The sequence below is a fragment of the Colius striatus genome, chromosome 1, assembly GCF_028858725.1.
Source record: "Colius striatus isolate bColStr4 chromosome 1, bColStr4.1.hap1, whole genome shotgun sequence".
NCBI classification, from domain to species: domain Eukaryota; kingdom Metazoa; phylum Chordata; class Aves; order Coliiformes; family Coliidae; genus Colius; species Colius striatus.
Genome location: NC_084759.1, coordinates 203,998,034 through 204,014,395, shown reverse-complemented (window position 1 = coordinate 204,014,395; position 16,362 = coordinate 203,998,034). Strand labels below are relative to the sequence as shown.

The 16,362-nt window shown below is 57.4% G+C and overlaps 1 protein-coding gene across 4 annotated transcripts in view; it reads left to right on the top strand.

The window, feature by feature from the left end:
• PODXL (podocalyxin like) overlaps positions 1-15,422 on the top strand; it is a 50,742-nt gene extending 35,320 nt beyond the window's left edge. Inside the window, exons 3-9 of one of the 4 annotated variants that reach the window (XM_062020279.1) lie at positions 662-810; positions 1,593-1,658; positions 7,956-8,112; positions 8,913-8,971; positions 9,054-9,221; positions 10,699-10,755; positions 12,008-15,422. In XM_062020279.1, the coding sequence (XP_061876263.1) occupies positions 662-810; positions 1,593-1,658; positions 7,956-8,112; positions 8,913-8,971; positions 9,054-9,221; positions 10,699-10,755; positions 12,008-12,199 (848 nt within the window). In that variant the 3' untranslated portion in view covers positions 12,200-15,422. Of the gene's footprint in view, positions 1-661; positions 811-1,592; positions 1,659-7,955; positions 8,113-8,912; positions 8,972-9,053; positions 9,222-10,698; positions 10,756-12,004 lie in introns of all 4 variants that reach the window. The other 3 variants (XM_062020278.1, XM_062020281.1, XM_062020280.1) reach the window with 3 other exon arrangements.
• Positions 15,423-16,362: the final 940 nt, after the last annotated feature.

Genomic DNA, 16,362 nt, shown 5'->3' with positions numbered 1-16,362 from the left:
GAAGTAACCACATCTGGAATGTTGTGTCCAGTTCTGAGCCTCTCAGTTGCAGAAGGACAGGGAGCTGCTGGAGAGAGTTCAGTGCAGGGCCACCAAGATGATGAAGAGAGTGGAGCATCTCCGTTGTGATGAAAGGCTGAGGGAGCTGGGGCTCTGCAGCTTGGAGAAGAGGAGCCTGAGGGGTGACCTCATTCATGTTACAAATCCATCAAGGGTGGGTGTGAGGAGGCTGGAGCCAGACTGCTCTCAGGGATGGCCAATGACAGGACAAGGGGCAATGGGGACAAGCTGGAACAGAAGAGGTTCCAAAGAAACACAAGGCAAAACTTGTTCCCTGTTGAGGTGAGGGAGCCCTGGCAGGGGCTGCCCAGATGGGCTGTGGAGTCTCCTTCTCTGCAGCCATCCCAACCCCAGCTGGATGAGTTCCTGTGTGCCCTGCTCTAGGTGGTGCTGCTCTGGCAGGGAGGTTGCACTGGATGAGCTTTCCAGGTCCCTTCCAACCCTTAAGGTTCTGTGGTTCTGTAACCCAAAGCCTCTCCAAGCTTTGACACAATGAGCTTCAAGGCAGGGGCAGAGCTGAAACAGAGCTGTGCCAGCTCATATCTTCTGTACTGTATCAGTGTCTCTCTGCTTCTTTTTTTGATGTATATTGGGGAGCCAGACCAGAGAAGCCACGAGGTTGGATCTGTGTCAACCAAACGCCCGAGTGCTGAGCAGAGCCCTGCCAGTGCACAGCCATCAGCCCCAGCCCCAGGCGAGCAGACGGCGAGTCCTGGCCCCCAGCACCCCAGCGCTCCCCTCCTAAACGAGGTAAGGCTGCCTGTGGGAAGTTGGGCACTTCCTAGTGCTCTCTGTTAATATTTAGTCTGCAGCCCTGTGTGGGTTTGTGCCAGAGAGGTCTGCCTGAGGAAAACACAGGGCAGCAAAATAGTTCTAGGTGATAGAAGCGTGGAACGGTTTGGGTTGGAAGGGACCTTTAAAGGTCATCTAGTCCAACCCCTTCCTCCTGCAGCTTTCCAGTGAAGAGACATGGAGGGTGGAGGTGAAGGGGGTGATGGTCTGAGTGATGAACAAGGAAGGGGTGAAATTTGGGAAGAGAGAGGGAAGAATTATATAGAGCAGAAGCTGCCTTGGGGTGGACTTGGACTTACTGAGAGGGCAAAGCACCGCGTGTGAATGATACTGGCAGAAAATGGTTTGGGAGAGCAAGGGGTCTCAAACTGCAAGCCAGGATAGCTAAAGAGCCCAGTGCTAGGAAGGAGGGAATGGGATTTTGGGGTTTAGATGCTTGTCTTCTGTAGGGCAGGACTGCATCGTGGCCCACTGGAATGAGTCTTCCCCCTGCCCAAGCCGATTTTTGCCTTACCCTCTACTGCAAATCCTAAGCCTGGTTTGGGAGGTGACCTCTGAAAACCCTTTTCACATATAAAAGGCTGAGGGAAGGGCTCCCAGGCTTGCCTCATGGCCAAAAAAGTGGATCAGAGCTTTAGTTGGGATGTCTCCTGGCTTGGAGCAATCTGTTGTGTCGCTGACCAACTGTCCTACCAACCTAGATCAACAACTGGAGAGCTGCTTTTCTTCTGTCTTCCCAGGTCATCTGTAAAGACCAGGAGCAAAATCATTGGCCCACCATAACTCTGAAGGAAGCCAGAACCTGTGTAAGTACCACCCTTGGGACTCCTGTCTAGGCTCAGCAGCTGTGTTGCTGTTGGAGATGAGGTTTTAACCTGCAGTACTCATAGCACCTGACCCTGCAGAGATGAGAGTCATTTCATCAAAATAAGGTGCAACCACCTTTAGGGTGTAAAATGCTAAATGCAAACCCCCAGTAGCACCCAGTGGGGGATGTGGCAGGAGGAGAAGAGGCCTCTGTGGTCTTCTTCAAGTGGAGGTACCAGCTGAGCCTGCCCAGATCTCACATCAAGAGCAGTGGGAAATTTGAGAGGGTGAAACTTTCCCTCAGCCAAGGCTTCCCACTGGTCTTTGCAGAGGGGTCAGAAGTTCATCACAAAAAACAAGCAAAAGATGTGGAGTTCCTCCACAGTTGTTGTGCACTTGGTGAGATCTTGCAGCCCCACAGCTGGGCTAGGGTGGCATGTGGCTGCAGAGCAGCTGGGAAGCACAGCAGCCTGGGGCTGGGGACATTCTGGGCTCCTTGATGCTGTATCAGCTCTCATAGAACCCTAAAGGGAGAGTGAAAAAGACCCTCCATTTCCTTTGTTTCAGACCCTCTACAAGACCAGGGATTAATAAAATGCTGTGCTAAGGCTGGGGAGAGGCAAGCCAAACCCATGACTACACACCAAGCCTCCTTGTGGTGTGTGGGCACTGTCTGGTGGCTTTTCTGAAGGATTCCCACCTTCAGATGATTCCTGTGGAAACTGTGAGTTTCCTCTGAGAGGGAAGGTGCAGTACACTGATAAATTCTAAATAGGCTGAAATTTTAAGCTTGGGATAAAGATGAAGAGGCAACAGCACAGGGCTGGTGAGATCTTGGTGGAGTCATGGTGTGTGAGCTTTGAGTAAGGCTCAAGGGTGGGTTTTGGCACTACAACGCTCTGGTTTCTGGAGCTCAGCACAGCTGAGGCAGCGTTTGCTTTGGGAAATTGGCACTTTAGAGGATTTCTTACAGCTTGTGCTGCACAGCATCAGAAATAGCTGCTCAGGTTCCTGTATCTCTGCTGTCCATCCCCTGCCCTGCTTTGTGCAATGTGGGCACCTGCAGCCGTGCCCACCCTGGGAAAGCTTCTCATCAGTTTATGTCTTGGGTATATAAAACAGCTCATCAGATTGACAGAAATCTCATTTTGGAGCCTAAAGCACCTGGAGAACTTAATGCTTCCCTCCTCCTCCTCCTGGGTAGAGCCACACTGTATGGGGATGTTGCCCTTCCTGGAACTGTGCTGGGAGGCTTTTTGGGAATAGGGGTCATAGAATCATTGTGGTTGGAAAAGACCTTTAAGATCATCAAGTCCAACCCCTCCCCTCCCACTGCCAAGCCCATCACTAACCCCTGGCCCTCAGCACCTCAGCTACGCGGCTTTGAAATATCTCCAGGGCTGGGCACTCCCCCATCTCCCTGGGCAGCCTGGCACAGGGGTTGACAACCCTCTCAGGGAAACAGTTCTGCCTCAGCTCCAACCTAAACCTCCCCTGGGACAACTTGAGGCCATTTCCTTGTGTTCTACTGGAGACATTGACCCCCACCTCACTACAACCTCCTGTCAGGGAGTTGCAGAGAGTGCTTCTGTCTCCCCTCAGCCTCCTCCACGCTGAACATCCTCAGCTCCCTCAGCTGCTCCTCATCAGACCTGTTCTCTAGACTCTTCACCAGCTTCACTGCCTGTCTCTAGACACGCTCCAGCACCTCAGGGTGAGGCTGGAAGTGCTGCAGCACCGTGACGTGCCAGTGAGCTCAGAGATGGGCAGCCATCACGATCTGGCAACACCCACAGCTCCCCTTTGCCCATTCCACTGGCAGCCAGCACATCTGCCACCCCCTTTCCCTTTAGATTCCTCTGGGGCATCGTAAGGAGCTGAGGCATTGTTAGTGCCAAATGCCAACATTGCCTGGGAAGAGCTGCAGGAGGAGTGCAAGGGTGCATCCTGCCACGGCATCGCGGCTGCCACAAACGCCTCCCGCACGCTCGCCCTGAACTTCCTCAAGAGTTGCCACGAATTTTATGCCTCCCCAGTTAGGCAGATAACAGAGAAATGGCACTATCTGGTTTCCCTGCTTTGTAGGCCCTGGTAAACAAGTCTCATAGCCAAATCTTGACAGCAAAGTGAAAAAAACACACAAACCCCTCTGCGTTTCGTAACCCGTGGGAAAACAGGAAAGTGAGCGGCTCTGAGGAGTGTTCCAGAAACAGCTCCACTTCGGGGCTGCAGGAATCAGGGGAGCTTTGTGCTGAGAGCTCAGCTCCAGAGAGGAGCCAGGGGCTCAGTGGTAGGGGGATCTGGACATCCCTGATGGCAGGGGAGAGGGCAGAGCAGCAGGGAGCCCAGAGACACGCAGAGGATGGACAAAACCCACAAACAGTAAATCCTGAAAAGAACCCAGACCAAAGGTTGGTAGCACTTTGTGGACTGAAGAGTATTTGATGGACTGGTTGGTTCTCAGCACTTTTCCTCTTTCAGATGAGGCTGTTAACCAGCACTGAACAGTTTGATCCATGCCCCCCGCCCCACCTGCCCTTCTACCCCTTCTCCTTCCTTTGATTACAGTAGGATCTTAAGGAGTTTCTTCATGAGGCTTAATTAGCTCCCTGCCTCATGTTGTGTGGGATGAACTTTCCCAAGGTCTGGCTCACATGTGTGTCTTCAGTTGGGTTTTTGGTGGCTGCTTGGTGAGCTCCAGCCTTGGCATGGGTGGGTGGGTGGGTGGATGGATGGATGGATGGATGGGTGGATGGATAGGTAAGTGGATGGGTCATGGAATCACAGAATAGTGGGAGTTAGAAGGGATCTCTAGAGCTGCTCCAGCCCAACCCCCCACTAAAGCAGGTTCCCCTTGCTCAGGGGGCATAGGAACATGTCCAGGTGGGTTTGGAAACCTCTCAAGAAGGAGCCTCCACACCCTCCCTGGGCAGCCTGGGCCAGGGCTCCCTCACCTCAGCACCAAAGGACTTGCTCCTCCTGGGCCAGGGGCACTGTTTCAGCCTGTGCTCCTTACCCCTTGTCCTGGCACTGGCCACCACAGAACAAAGGTGCCACCCCATCCTCCTGACACCCACCCTTTAGATCCCTAAAGTGTTCATGAGGTCTCCCCTTAGGTTATTTTAGGCTAAACAGCCCCAGGTCTTGCTGCCTTTCCTCATAATGGATGGATGGATGGATGGATGGATGGATGGGTGGATGGATGGAGGGATGGATGGATGGGTGGGTGGGTACTCTGTCACTCATCCCAGTCCCAAAATGTGTTAGGTGAAGCAGGAGGTGACAGTGCCAGAAGTGGCTGGTGTCCCTGAGCTGTGGTTAAGTCACACAACCCTGTGACCACATTCCAGGGCACCAGCCTTCCTCCTCCATGCCATGCTATGCCATGCCATGCCATGCCATGCCATCCCATCCCATCCCATGCCATCCCATCCCATCCCATGCCATGCCATGCCATCCCATGCCATGCCATCCCATCCCATCCCATCCCATCCCATGCCATCCCATCCCCAGCTGGGATGAGGATGGGCCCAGTCAGCAGAGTCAGAGGATGCTGGGGAGCACCAGAGCCTGCTCGAGCCAGGGGATGCAAAAGCACCATTGAGACCACCCAGCCCCACAGCCCAGTAGCCAAGGGGATTCCTGTGTGACACACAGAGATCTGGGGACAGCAGGACAGCCCCAGGACAGCAGGACAGCCCCAGGACAGCCCTGGGACAGCAGGACAGCTTGGGGACAGCAGGACAGCCTGGGGACAGGAGGACAGCCCCAGGACAGCCTCGGGGACAGCAGGATAGCCCGGGGGACAGGACGACAGCCCCGGGGACAGCAGGACAGCCCCGGGACAGCAGGACAGGCCGGGGACAGCCCCTGGAGCGGGCAGAGGGGGTCCCTGGCACGCCGGGAGCCGCCGGGCCGCGCAGCTGGCGGGCTGGGTTGTTGACTCAGGGGCCGTTACCTCACTCGGGGATGTTGGTTTTAGGTCCCTGCCAGTGTGGGAACCGGATTCGAGCGGCTCGGCAGCGCCTCTCAACTCCGGCCAAGGAATGCGGGCGGGGGGAGCGGGGCCGGGGCCGCGTCCTGCCCCGAGCCGGGTGAATCGCTCCGGCTCGGCCGCGGAGGGGCTTTGGGCACTGCCCGCCCCCGGCCGCAGAGCCTCGCCTCGCATTTCGTTTCCCACCCTGAGGAAACTCCATCTGTAGAGCCGGGGGCTCCCCGTTCCGCACTCCCCGCGCCGGTGTTGTTGCGGGCCGGGGAAGGCGGAGCGGCGGCCAAAGGCCGGGCGGGAGGGTGCGGGAGGCGGCGGAGAGGCCGCAGCCGCCGCGGGGTGACGGCGGCTGGTGCGAAGCGAAGGAGCACAGCCCAGCGTCCGCGGCTCGTACAGCACCGGCCTGCCCCGCTGGGGCCGAGCGCCTGCGGGCAATGCTGCCGAGCCCGGCGCTGCCCCGCCTGCGTGTCCCCCGGCTCCTGCGCCGGGGATGCTGCGGGCTCGGCGCCTCCCTGAGCCGGGGATGCTGCGGGCTCAGCTCCTCCCTGTGCCGGGGATGCTGCGGGCTCAGCTCCTCCCTGTGCCGGGGATGCTGCGGGCTCAGCGCCTCCCCTCGCCGGGGATGCTGCGGGCTCAGCGCCTCCCTGTGCCGGGGATGCTGCGGGCTCAGCGCCTCCCCGCGCCGGGGATGCTGCGGGCTCAGCTCCTCCCTGAGCCGGGGATGCTGCGGGCTCGGCGCCTCCCTGTGCCGGGGATGCTGCGGGCTCAGCTCCTCCCTGAGCCGGGGATGCTGCGGGCTCAGCTCCTCCCTGTGCCGGGGATGCTGCGGGCTCGGCGCCTCCCTGAGCCGGGGATGCTGCGGGCTCGGCGCCTCCCTGAGCCGGGGATGCTGCGGGCTCAGCTCCTCCCTGAGCCGGGGATGCTGCGGGCTCGGCGCCTCCCTGAGCCGGGGATGCTGCGGGCTCAGCGCCGGGCTCAGCGCCTCCCCGCGCCGGGGATGCTGCGGGCTCGGCTCCTCCCCTCGCCGGGGATGCTGCGGGTTCAGCGCCGGGCTCAGCGCCTCCCCTCGCCGGGGATGCTGCGGGCTCAGCTCCTCCCTGTGCCGGGGATGCTGCGGGCTCAGCGCCTCCCCGCGCCGGGGATGCTGCGGGCTCAGCGCCTCCCCGCGCCGGGGATGCTGCGGGCTCAGCTCCTCCCTGTGCCGGGGATGCTGCGGGCTCAGCGCCTCCCCGCGCCGGGCGAAAGGACGGGCGAGGGGCAGCGGCTGAGCTCACCCTCACCTCCTGCCCTGGGGCTGCTCTCCTGGCAAGTGTGTCCTGTCCCCACCTCCCTTCGCAAATGTGAGGTGAGGTGAGGTGAGGTGAGGTGAGGTGAGGTGAGGTGAGGTGAGGTGAGGTGACATGAGGGGCTTTCCCAGGCCAGGCAGCTCCCACCCCGCTGCAGCAAGCAGGATGGTCCTGCTCACAGAGAGAGGAGAAGGTTTGGGGTGTGGGAGAAGGAAAGAGCAAAGGGAGGAGAAGGTTTGGGGTGCTGGAGAAGGAGCAGAGGGTCATAAGGTCTGGAGTGTTGGAGAAGGTTTGGGGTGTTGGAGGAGGCAGGAGCAGAGCATTTCCCAGCCAGGGCCTGTGTGTGGAGGATTTCTGGGCACACAGGGTCTGTGCAAGCAAGATCTTGTGCCTGTGGCATGATCTGTGCTTGTTGGAGCTGTATGTACAGCATCATAGGAACCTCTGCAGGTGCAAAAAGAGTCATGGAATCGTTCTGGTTAGAAAACACCTTTAGGATCATCAAGTCCAACCATTATCCTCACACTAAAGCCTCGGGAGGACAGCCAGCCCCTCTGTCACCCCTCCAGCACTGCCCAGATCCCTTCAGGGATGCTCCAGCTTATCTCAAACAACTCCTCTTCCCTCTGCAGAGCCACAGAGGAGTGGGGAAGCTCTAGGGAGGACAGGGACCCACTTTAGTGGGGGCAAAAGATAGACATGTGGGTGGTGGGAGTGCCACAGGTGCCTCTCAGAGCAAAGAGGGGGCTGCAGCCCTGTCCCGTCAGCCTCCCCTGCCCCCCCCCACCACTGCTGCTTCCCTCAGGGACCTGCTATTCCTGTAACACCAAAGGCTGTGTCTCTCAGATAAGGCACAGGACCCGGTGAGGAACAGCAGCCAAGAGCTCAGCTCCTCATAAAGAAACTCCTTTTAAACCTTTCCTGTTCCCTGGGAGGGCCGGCGGCATCCGGGCAGCACAAAGGGATGGAGGGAGGGGGGTGTGCTGGGGGGGCACAATGCTGAGCCTTCCCTGTCCCTGCAGGCTGAATGGAGGAGTGCCAGCAGCAACATCTCCTTCTTTGAGAGCTTCTGCTCCACGGGGCAGCACGTGTTCAACAGCAGCAGGGAAAGGTGCACGGTGCTGCTCAGCGCCCGCCAGCCCCGCGCCCGGCACTGGGCCCTGCAGCCCGTGCTGCACCGTGAGTACCAGCCCCCAGCCTGCCCTGCCACGGGGGACCCTGGCCTGGGGATGTAGCCTGAGGCTTGGCACGGCCCTCAGGGGCTGATAGAGCTTGGCTGAGGGGTTCCTTTCCTCGGGAGAGGCACGATGGGCTTCAGAAATGAGCTTTGCACCAGAGCCTTCTCCCATCCGTGACAAGTCAAGGCAGGGACCTGTCCCCAGGAGGAAAAGAATCCTCTCAAGTGGTTCAAATCCAAGTGCCTGGGGAGTTTCTTGCCCACATCAGAGCCTTTTGGGGAAATCCAGCTCAGCCTGAGGGTGCCAAAACGTTGCTTCAACACTGGGGTGCTGGGAAGATGGAGACATCACACTGCCCTAGCACAAGGGGGTGGAAGGACTGAGCTCCATCCTGCTCATCAGGGCAGGAGCTAGGGAAGGTGCTCAAGCCTTCCCTAGCTCCAGGCCCTGGGGATGAATCCTGCACTCCTAGGGCATGGCCTGGAGGAGCTGGTTACAGCCCCTTGCTGGTCTCACTCATAAATCACCTCCTAAAGCAGAGACCTGCAGTGGGGCTGGGGGTTGGTGAGGACTGGAGGGCTCTGGGGCTGTCCCATTGCAGGAGAAGAAGTCTCTGGGGCTGTCTACCTTCCAGGAGAAGTCCTGGCTCCTTCTCTAGCCTTGGAGGCAAGTGTTGGCTTCATGCCTGCCCATCTCCATCCCTCTCCTGCAGAAAGGGGGTCACCCCAGGGAGTGGGAGGTGGTGGTAACACAACCTGCTCTCCCCTCCTTGTGCTGATCCCAGCTTCTTATACCCCCCAGTCCCTTTGGACCCTGAAAAAGTCCTTGAAGAGCTGAAGGAGAAGGACAAGCTAGAGGAGGTGAGTGTGTCCCTGAGCAGCGAGGGGGCGGGTGGCAGAGGAAGGGGCCTCCTCGGGGCCTGACCCGTCCCTCCCGCGGCAGCTCGGCATCGCCAACATCACCTACGACAAGCTGGAGAGGGAGATGGTCATCACTGACGAGTTCAGCACCCCCCTGATCATCACCATCATCACCCTGGCCGGGTCCCTGCTGCTCATCGCCGCCATCTACGGCTGCTGCCACCAGCGCTTCTCCCAGAAGAAGGACCAGGTAAGGCGGGACAGTGGGAGCTGGGGACAAGGAGCCCGACGCCTTTTTGTCCCAGAGGCATCTGCAGGAGGTGAAGATCATCGCTGTTGCCAGTTCTGCTGGGGGGACACGTCCTGGCTTTACCCAGCAGGCACAGCCCTGGGGTGGCTGTGGATGCTCTGGAGGGGCAGGAGCTGCCCGTTGGGGCAGCCAGGATGGAAATGAGGGAGATGACAGGCTGGAGGGGGGGTGTGTACAGCAGTGAGCATCATTCCCACTGCCACACAGGGCACAGGGCAGCACCCCTGGGGCAGGATGTTGATAAGAAAGGCTTTCTCAACCCAAGCCTCCCTCCAAACCCATCCATACTCCCAGCCCCCAAAAACCCCCACTGTCAGCAGATCCTTTTCTGAGGAGGGAAGGAGGGTTGGGTGCCCACCATCACCTCCCTGATCTTCCCAGAGAGACCGTGGCTGTGGGCAGGGTGGGAGGACAGCAGGAGGACAGGAGCTGGGCCATGGCCAAATTTCAGAGCAGCAGCAGCAGCAAGATTTGAGGAGGAACAGGCATGGAAAAGCACAAATAATGTCATTTTTACGCCAGGGAGCAACGCTGGGTGATTTCAGTGCAGCATCCACCTGCAGGGCCTGGCCCTTCCCACACCCCACAGGAGCTGAGGGTTCAGCAAAAGGGGGGCAGGGGGAAAATGAGGCCAGTTGATGCAATTAAACTACCCTTGCAATGGAGAAGCAAAGCCCTGCATCCTACTTCATTCCCTCCTTCCCAGGGGGTGCCAAGCCCTGCTTTCCCCTCAGCATGTGCTGAGGGCCATGGGTTAGCGATGGGCTTGGCAGGGTGAGGTGAGTGATGGACTTGATGAGCTTAAAGGTCTTTTGCAACCAAAATGACTCTGTGATTGGGAACGGGGCAGGATGCAAACCCAGGAGAGATATCTGACCTTCCCTGTGGTCCTCTTGGAGCTCACAGAGTTTCACAGCCTCGGCTGACATCTCCCTGGTCAGAGGGAAAAAGCATCTCAGCAGGAACAGAGACTCCTGGGACATTCCTGCCCAATGTTGTTCAGCAAACTGGTAGAAATTTGGCATTGGTAGGGGTGGGAATGAGTGTCCCCCAAGGAGCAGGGTGCAGAGCAGCAGGCACCAGCCACAGGGGGAGAGGCTCTGGAGGTAAACACACCCCCACCCCCAGCCCCAGGGGAGGGTGGCCAAAGCCCAGCCAAGTGCTGCCAGCTCCTCAGCACAGCTCTTGCTCACAACACGGCAAGAGATCTTTTCCCAAACCGTTGTTTAGAGCAATCCAACCCGTTTCTCCTCCATGGCTCTGGTTTTGGGGGGTTTCTTTGGTTTTTCCTCCTGCTTCTTTTCCAAAACATGACTTGAAAGTTTGTTATTTATTTTTCTCCAACCTTCCTTTCCTCCCCCCCCACCCCCATTTCCCCTTTTAAACCCTGCTGTGGTTTTACCTTGGAAATAACCAGCACATCCACCCTGATCTCCCCGGGTTTGATGATGGACATGTGGCCCTGATCTTTAATGTGAGTTCCAACCCAGGGGGCGGAGGGGTGGGCGCCGCATCCGTAACACCCCCAGCTCTCACCCTCCTCCCTCCCCTCCCCGTGCTTGGGAGGGTTCTGTAGCTTTTAACAGGACTAAAGCCTACTAAAGCCCACTAAAGCCCAGCTTTGCAGCCCCCTGCCCCTGGCTGCATGGCGGGGGGGACTTTGCCACAGTGGGAAAGCACTGCCCGAGCATCCCCCCACCCACCCACCCACCCATCCATCCAGGGGGCGTTGTATCAGCAACCCCCCAGGGTGAAGCAGCCCCTGCAAGAGCTCAGGGGCCTCCTCTGCTTTTGAGCAGCCCCCTCATCTTTGCCCACATCCCCCCTGCCCTGTGGGACTCAGAGGACCCCCAGCAGCATCTTTGCAGCCCCCTTGCTAGTGCCAAGCGCTGCGGTTTTGCTTCTCCCTCCCTTTCCTTCTCCGTGGACTCCCTCCCACACCTGTCTCCTGGCATTTAGTAGGAGCACTGTAATAAATCAAGCTGTAAATCCAGGTGGATTGTAACAGGGGGGAGTCTATCTGGCTGAGGACTGCAGCTCCACAGTGAGTCCCTGGGGGTGGGATGGGGATGAAGGAGGTGCAGGGATGGGTGTCTGCCAGGGGCTGGAGCACGGTGTACCAAAGGAGCAGGGCAGGGTAGTGCCTGATCCATCTGTGACTCAGCCAAAGGCCCAAGGGAAAGGCAGGGGGAAGGGGCTGCTCTTTCCCTGCCTGCTTCCCACTGAGAGCTCCAGAGTGAGGATGGATGATGCTTATGGGGGGACAGCAGCATCTGCAAGGTGGGAGCTGCACTCGATATGAGGGGAAGAAGAACAATAAAACAGCTAAAAAAGGGACAGAGAGAGCAGAAGAGGAAGGATGGACTCAGGGACGGAAGGGGGTCAGGGCGAGACAGCGATGCTCAGCCTCTTCCCAAGATCCTTGGGGGGACCAAGGCAGGGCTGGCAGCTGCTCCTGGAGGTTTTCCACACGTCTCTGGCTGCTCTTTCCTCTCTCCCACCATTAGCAGAGTCTCTCTCTTTGCCAGCTCCACGCTATCCCCTCGCTGCGCCGGCGCTGCCTGCAGCCCCCCCAGCCTCAGCGTGAAAGTCTCTCTGGATGGTTATTTAGCTGTGTCTGGGGCAGCATCTGAGGCTGGTGGGGAGGGGAGGGCCCCCAGGTGTCACACACAGCCCAGACAAGCTGTTTTTCATTGGAGTCTCTGGGTTTGCTTTCCTCTCAGCAGCGCCTGACCGAGGAGCTGCAGACGATGGAGAACGGCTACCACGACAACCCCACGCTGGAGGTGATGGAGACCTCCTCTGAGATGCAGGAGAAGAAGGTGAACCTCAATGGTGAGCTTGGGGACAGCTGGATCGTTCCTCTTGACACCCTCATGAAGGAGGACCTGGAGGAAGAGGAGGACACACATTTATAAGGATACAGGACTTGATCAAGCTAAAAACGACCACCATCCCTCCCAAAAAAGCCACCAACCCCCATAATCCTCACACACACACACACACACACAACTCCCAAACAAGGCAAAAATTCCCTTAAGAGGCTAATCATGGCCCCTCCTGCCACCATGTGGGGTGCAGGATGGAAGAGGAAGGGATGTGAGAAGACACGTCTGGGGCACATCATCAACTCAAACCACCGTGGTGGCCACATCCAGAGAAGCATCCCCCCATCACCCTTGTGGGCAAACAGGTGGGGGCTCTGCTCCCCAAGAGCTGCTGGTGTCTTCCTCCCACAGTGTCCCCTCCCATCCTGCATCTGACCACACCACCCTCATCCTCCAGCTGAACCGAAAAGACAAGGAGATCCCTGGAAACAGGATGGGTGAGGGAGCACATCTCCCAACAGCAAACCAGCATGTAGAGCTATACAAATCCTCTGGCCCACGCTCTGCCCTTCCTGACAGGTATTGAGCAGAAAAAGCTGCAACAGCCTGTTCCTTCTCCATCCAGTTTCCATCCTCTCCCCATAAAGCGACGGCTAAAACGCACAAGAGCCCCATGTTGTGCCCCAGGGAAACAACCAGACCCAACTGGAGAGGAGGGATGCAGCAGTACCAAGGGATGCTCAGCCCCAAGGGATGCTCAGCCCCACACCAGCTGCTCCACAAAGGGCTGCAGGATGGATCCTGCACCCAGCTGGAGACCAGGAGAGGTGTTGGGGGTGGGGTGGGGAAGGAGTGGTTCCTTGAGCTCATCTCTCCTAGGAAGGGTGTAACAAGACCAAGAGCGACTCCTGGTCACCAGCCCAGGCAGGAGGTCAGGGGGGGTTTGTCAGCTCAAGTGCAGACCAGCTCTGCATTTCCTTACAGAAGTGTTGATTGCTTTCCAGTAGCTATGCAGCAGCATCTCCCAGCCCACATCCATCCTGCCCTGAGGCTGTGGGTTCCATGCATCGTGGTGGTTTGTGATTGTTGTGGTTGTGTTTTCCTGTGAGAGCAGGAGAAGAGGTGAGAGACACGGGCCAGGTAGCGTGGTGGTGGTCAGGGTTTTCCATCGGTACAGCCCTTGGTGTTTCCCTCTCCGAGAGGTTTATGAGCTCAGTTCACACGCTCAAGCTCTTCTTCAAAAGCCAGTAAAATAACAGAGACCTGCAAAGAAACCTCCAGCTCAGCAGCAAAGCTGGGGCTGAGCTTTGTCCTGTAGCCCTTGGTCTCAGGTCCAGGTCTCCCTTTGCCATAAGCCTTCAGAGGGGAAAAGAAAAACATGGAGGAGCAGAAAGGGGCTGGACTGAAGTCGTTTCTGGTTTTCTGCACCTAATCCCACCTTTGCTGTGGCTCTGGTGAAGCAGCTCAGCCCCAGCAGAGGCAGGGATCAGAGCAAAACTCCATCCTCCAGCACACAGGAAAGGGAGGAGAGGGCCAGAGTGCACTTGAGCGAGTGCATCTCCCAGCAGATGATGGTGATGATGGTCACAAGCCCTTGGAGAGCCAGAGGAGCTGCAGACAGGAGCTGCTCTCCCCCACGTGCCACAAACCTTGCGTTGGATGGGGTGATGTGCTTCAGCCTTTGCCACCAGCTCAGGACGACGGGGATCCACTCCCCAGAGCTGCTCCGAGCCGGGGGGAAAGCAGAGCTGAGCAATGGAAAGCTCAGAGAAACCCAGGCTGAGTCAGTCTTCATGAAGCAGGAGGGGATCAGGGTGGTCTGCTGGGCCCCAGGACAGATGCTGACAGAAGACAGGTGTTGTCAAAGGGATTGCCTCTTCTCCCTTCTTGAGTTGGAAGTTTCACACCTCCGTGTTTGCGTATGTAAATATTCCTGCTATCCATTAGCAACGTATCCAGCACACTTCACTTACCTGTGCACTGCAAGTTTGGAGGGGGGTGGTGGGGTGGGATGGGGAATTATAAACACAAAGCTGAAGGCCAGGCTGGTAGGGGATCACAATTCACCACCAAGCAGGAAAACACCTCCTGCCTGCCCACACAACCCTGCGCCACGGCCAGCACCGAGTTCAGCTCCGGGACCATGCAGCAGAGCTCAAAGAACCCACCTCAGCGTTTGCCAGTGCTCTCAGGAGCACATTTGCTTCCCAGCTGCCCCAGGAGGTGAGCAGCAGGTCGGTGGCCTCGTGTGTCCATCCTTCACGAGGATCACTGCGGCAGGACACGTGGTGGCAGCGGCTGGAGGGGCGTGAGGGTGCCGTCGGCAGGGCCACCCCCGAGGCGAGCTGAGGCACGTTGCCTAAAGATCCCCCTTCCCAGCAATGAGATGCCAAAGTGCTTTAATGAATCAGGTCCAAAGACTTTTCAGGAGAACCCTACAGAGGCTTGAGATCAAGCACCCTTAAGTGCCGTGGCGCAGAGGGCGAGCAGCGCGGGCTGCCCAGCACGTGCTCCGCGGTGCTTTCCAGCTGAACAGCAACTGTACATTTATTTATTTTTCCAGACACCGTATTTTTAAACCACTGAGATTTTATAGGAGATTTTTCCTTCCCCTTATTTAAAGAACTATGTCCAGAACCCCAACAAACCAACCCCCAAACCAGTACCTGGGGGTGGGGTTTTTTTTACGTTGAGAGCATTCTTTTCGGAGGACAGATAAAGATGAGACGGGAAATGCAGCAGCGAGCGCCTTTGGCCTTAATCCTTCTCTTTGTAGACTGGAGTCGTCATTATTAGACCAAAACCAATGAAAGTACAAATATCTAAGCCAGGCATTTCCTCCCTCCCTGCCCCTCCTCCCTTCCCCACGCTCCTCTCCCTCCCCACAGCAGCTTTAACACCCAGCAGGCTGTAGGAGGAGAGCCTCGCTCTTACCTTTCAGGGAGCAACTCGCCCAGAGACTTTTCGTTTCCAGAGTCACAAGGAACGTGTAAATATTTTAGGGCCATTTATCTCCCTTCTCACAGTGCTGGGAGCCAGCTGATGAGGTTTGATACTGTGACTGTTGCCTACAGGAGACATCCCAAAGACATCATCCACCCGGGGCTGCGGCAGGAGAACCTCTTTGCCCGGTGGTCTCCACGTTGAATCTTGCACAATATCCTGCAGCTCTTATGTACTGTGTAGGGGACAGGAGTCTGATTTACACTGGAATTTACTGAGGAACTGGATTGTAGAGATTCTTCTTGCATTTTCCTACAAATATATTTTGAGAGCATCATGTATTTCTGTCAATAAACGTTCTTATGTAAAAGGGCTCCTTTCCTGGCTGAGAGAGTGGGGGTGGGGGGAAGCAGAGCTGCTGCTCAAGAGCACAGCTGGCTGTTGTGGGGATGGTACAAAGGGTCGTGGTTTGAGGTTGGTTGGAATTCCAGAGCAGGCTTTGCATGGACCTGCTAGCAAGAACCTGTGAAAACACAGGATGAGCTGGAACAAAACCACCACAGACCTTCAGAGGTAGCCAGCAGGGAAGAAGCTGAGCTGCCATTCAGTGGGATCTTGACCTGCTTGGGAGCTGGGCAGAGAGGAACCTCTGCCAGGGGAGAGTCCTGCATCTGTGGAGGAACAACCCCCTGCACCAGGACAGGCTGGGGATAGACCTGCTGGAGAGCAGCTCTGCAGAGACAGACCTGGGAGTGCTGGTGGATAATAAACTGACCATGAGCCAGCAACGTGCCCTCGTGGGCAAGAAGTCAAGGGCATCCTGGGATGCAGCAAGCAGAGTGTGGGCAGCAGGTCAAGGGAGGTTGTGCTGCCCCTCTGCTCTGCCCTGGTGAGGCCTCACCTGGAGTCCTGTGTCCAGTTCTGGGCTCCTCAGCTCAAGAGGGACAGGGAAGTGCTGGAGAGGCACAGGGCCACCAAGATGATCAGGGGACTGGAGCATCTTTCATACGAGGAAAGGCTGCAGGAACTGGGGCTGTTCAGTCTGGAGGAGACTGAGGGGGGATCTCATTAGTAGCTAGAAATATCCCACTGGTGGGTGTCAGGAGGTTGGGGCAGCACTTTTTTCTATGGTATCTAACAACAGGACAAGGGGTGATGGGATGAAGCTGGAACACAAAAAGTTCCATTTAAACATAAGGACAAACTGTGTCAGTGTTGGAGTGAGGGAGCCCTGGCCCAGGCTGCCCAGAGGGGTTGTGGAGGCTCCTTCCTTGGAGGGCTTCAAGACCCACTTGGACACGTTCCTGTGT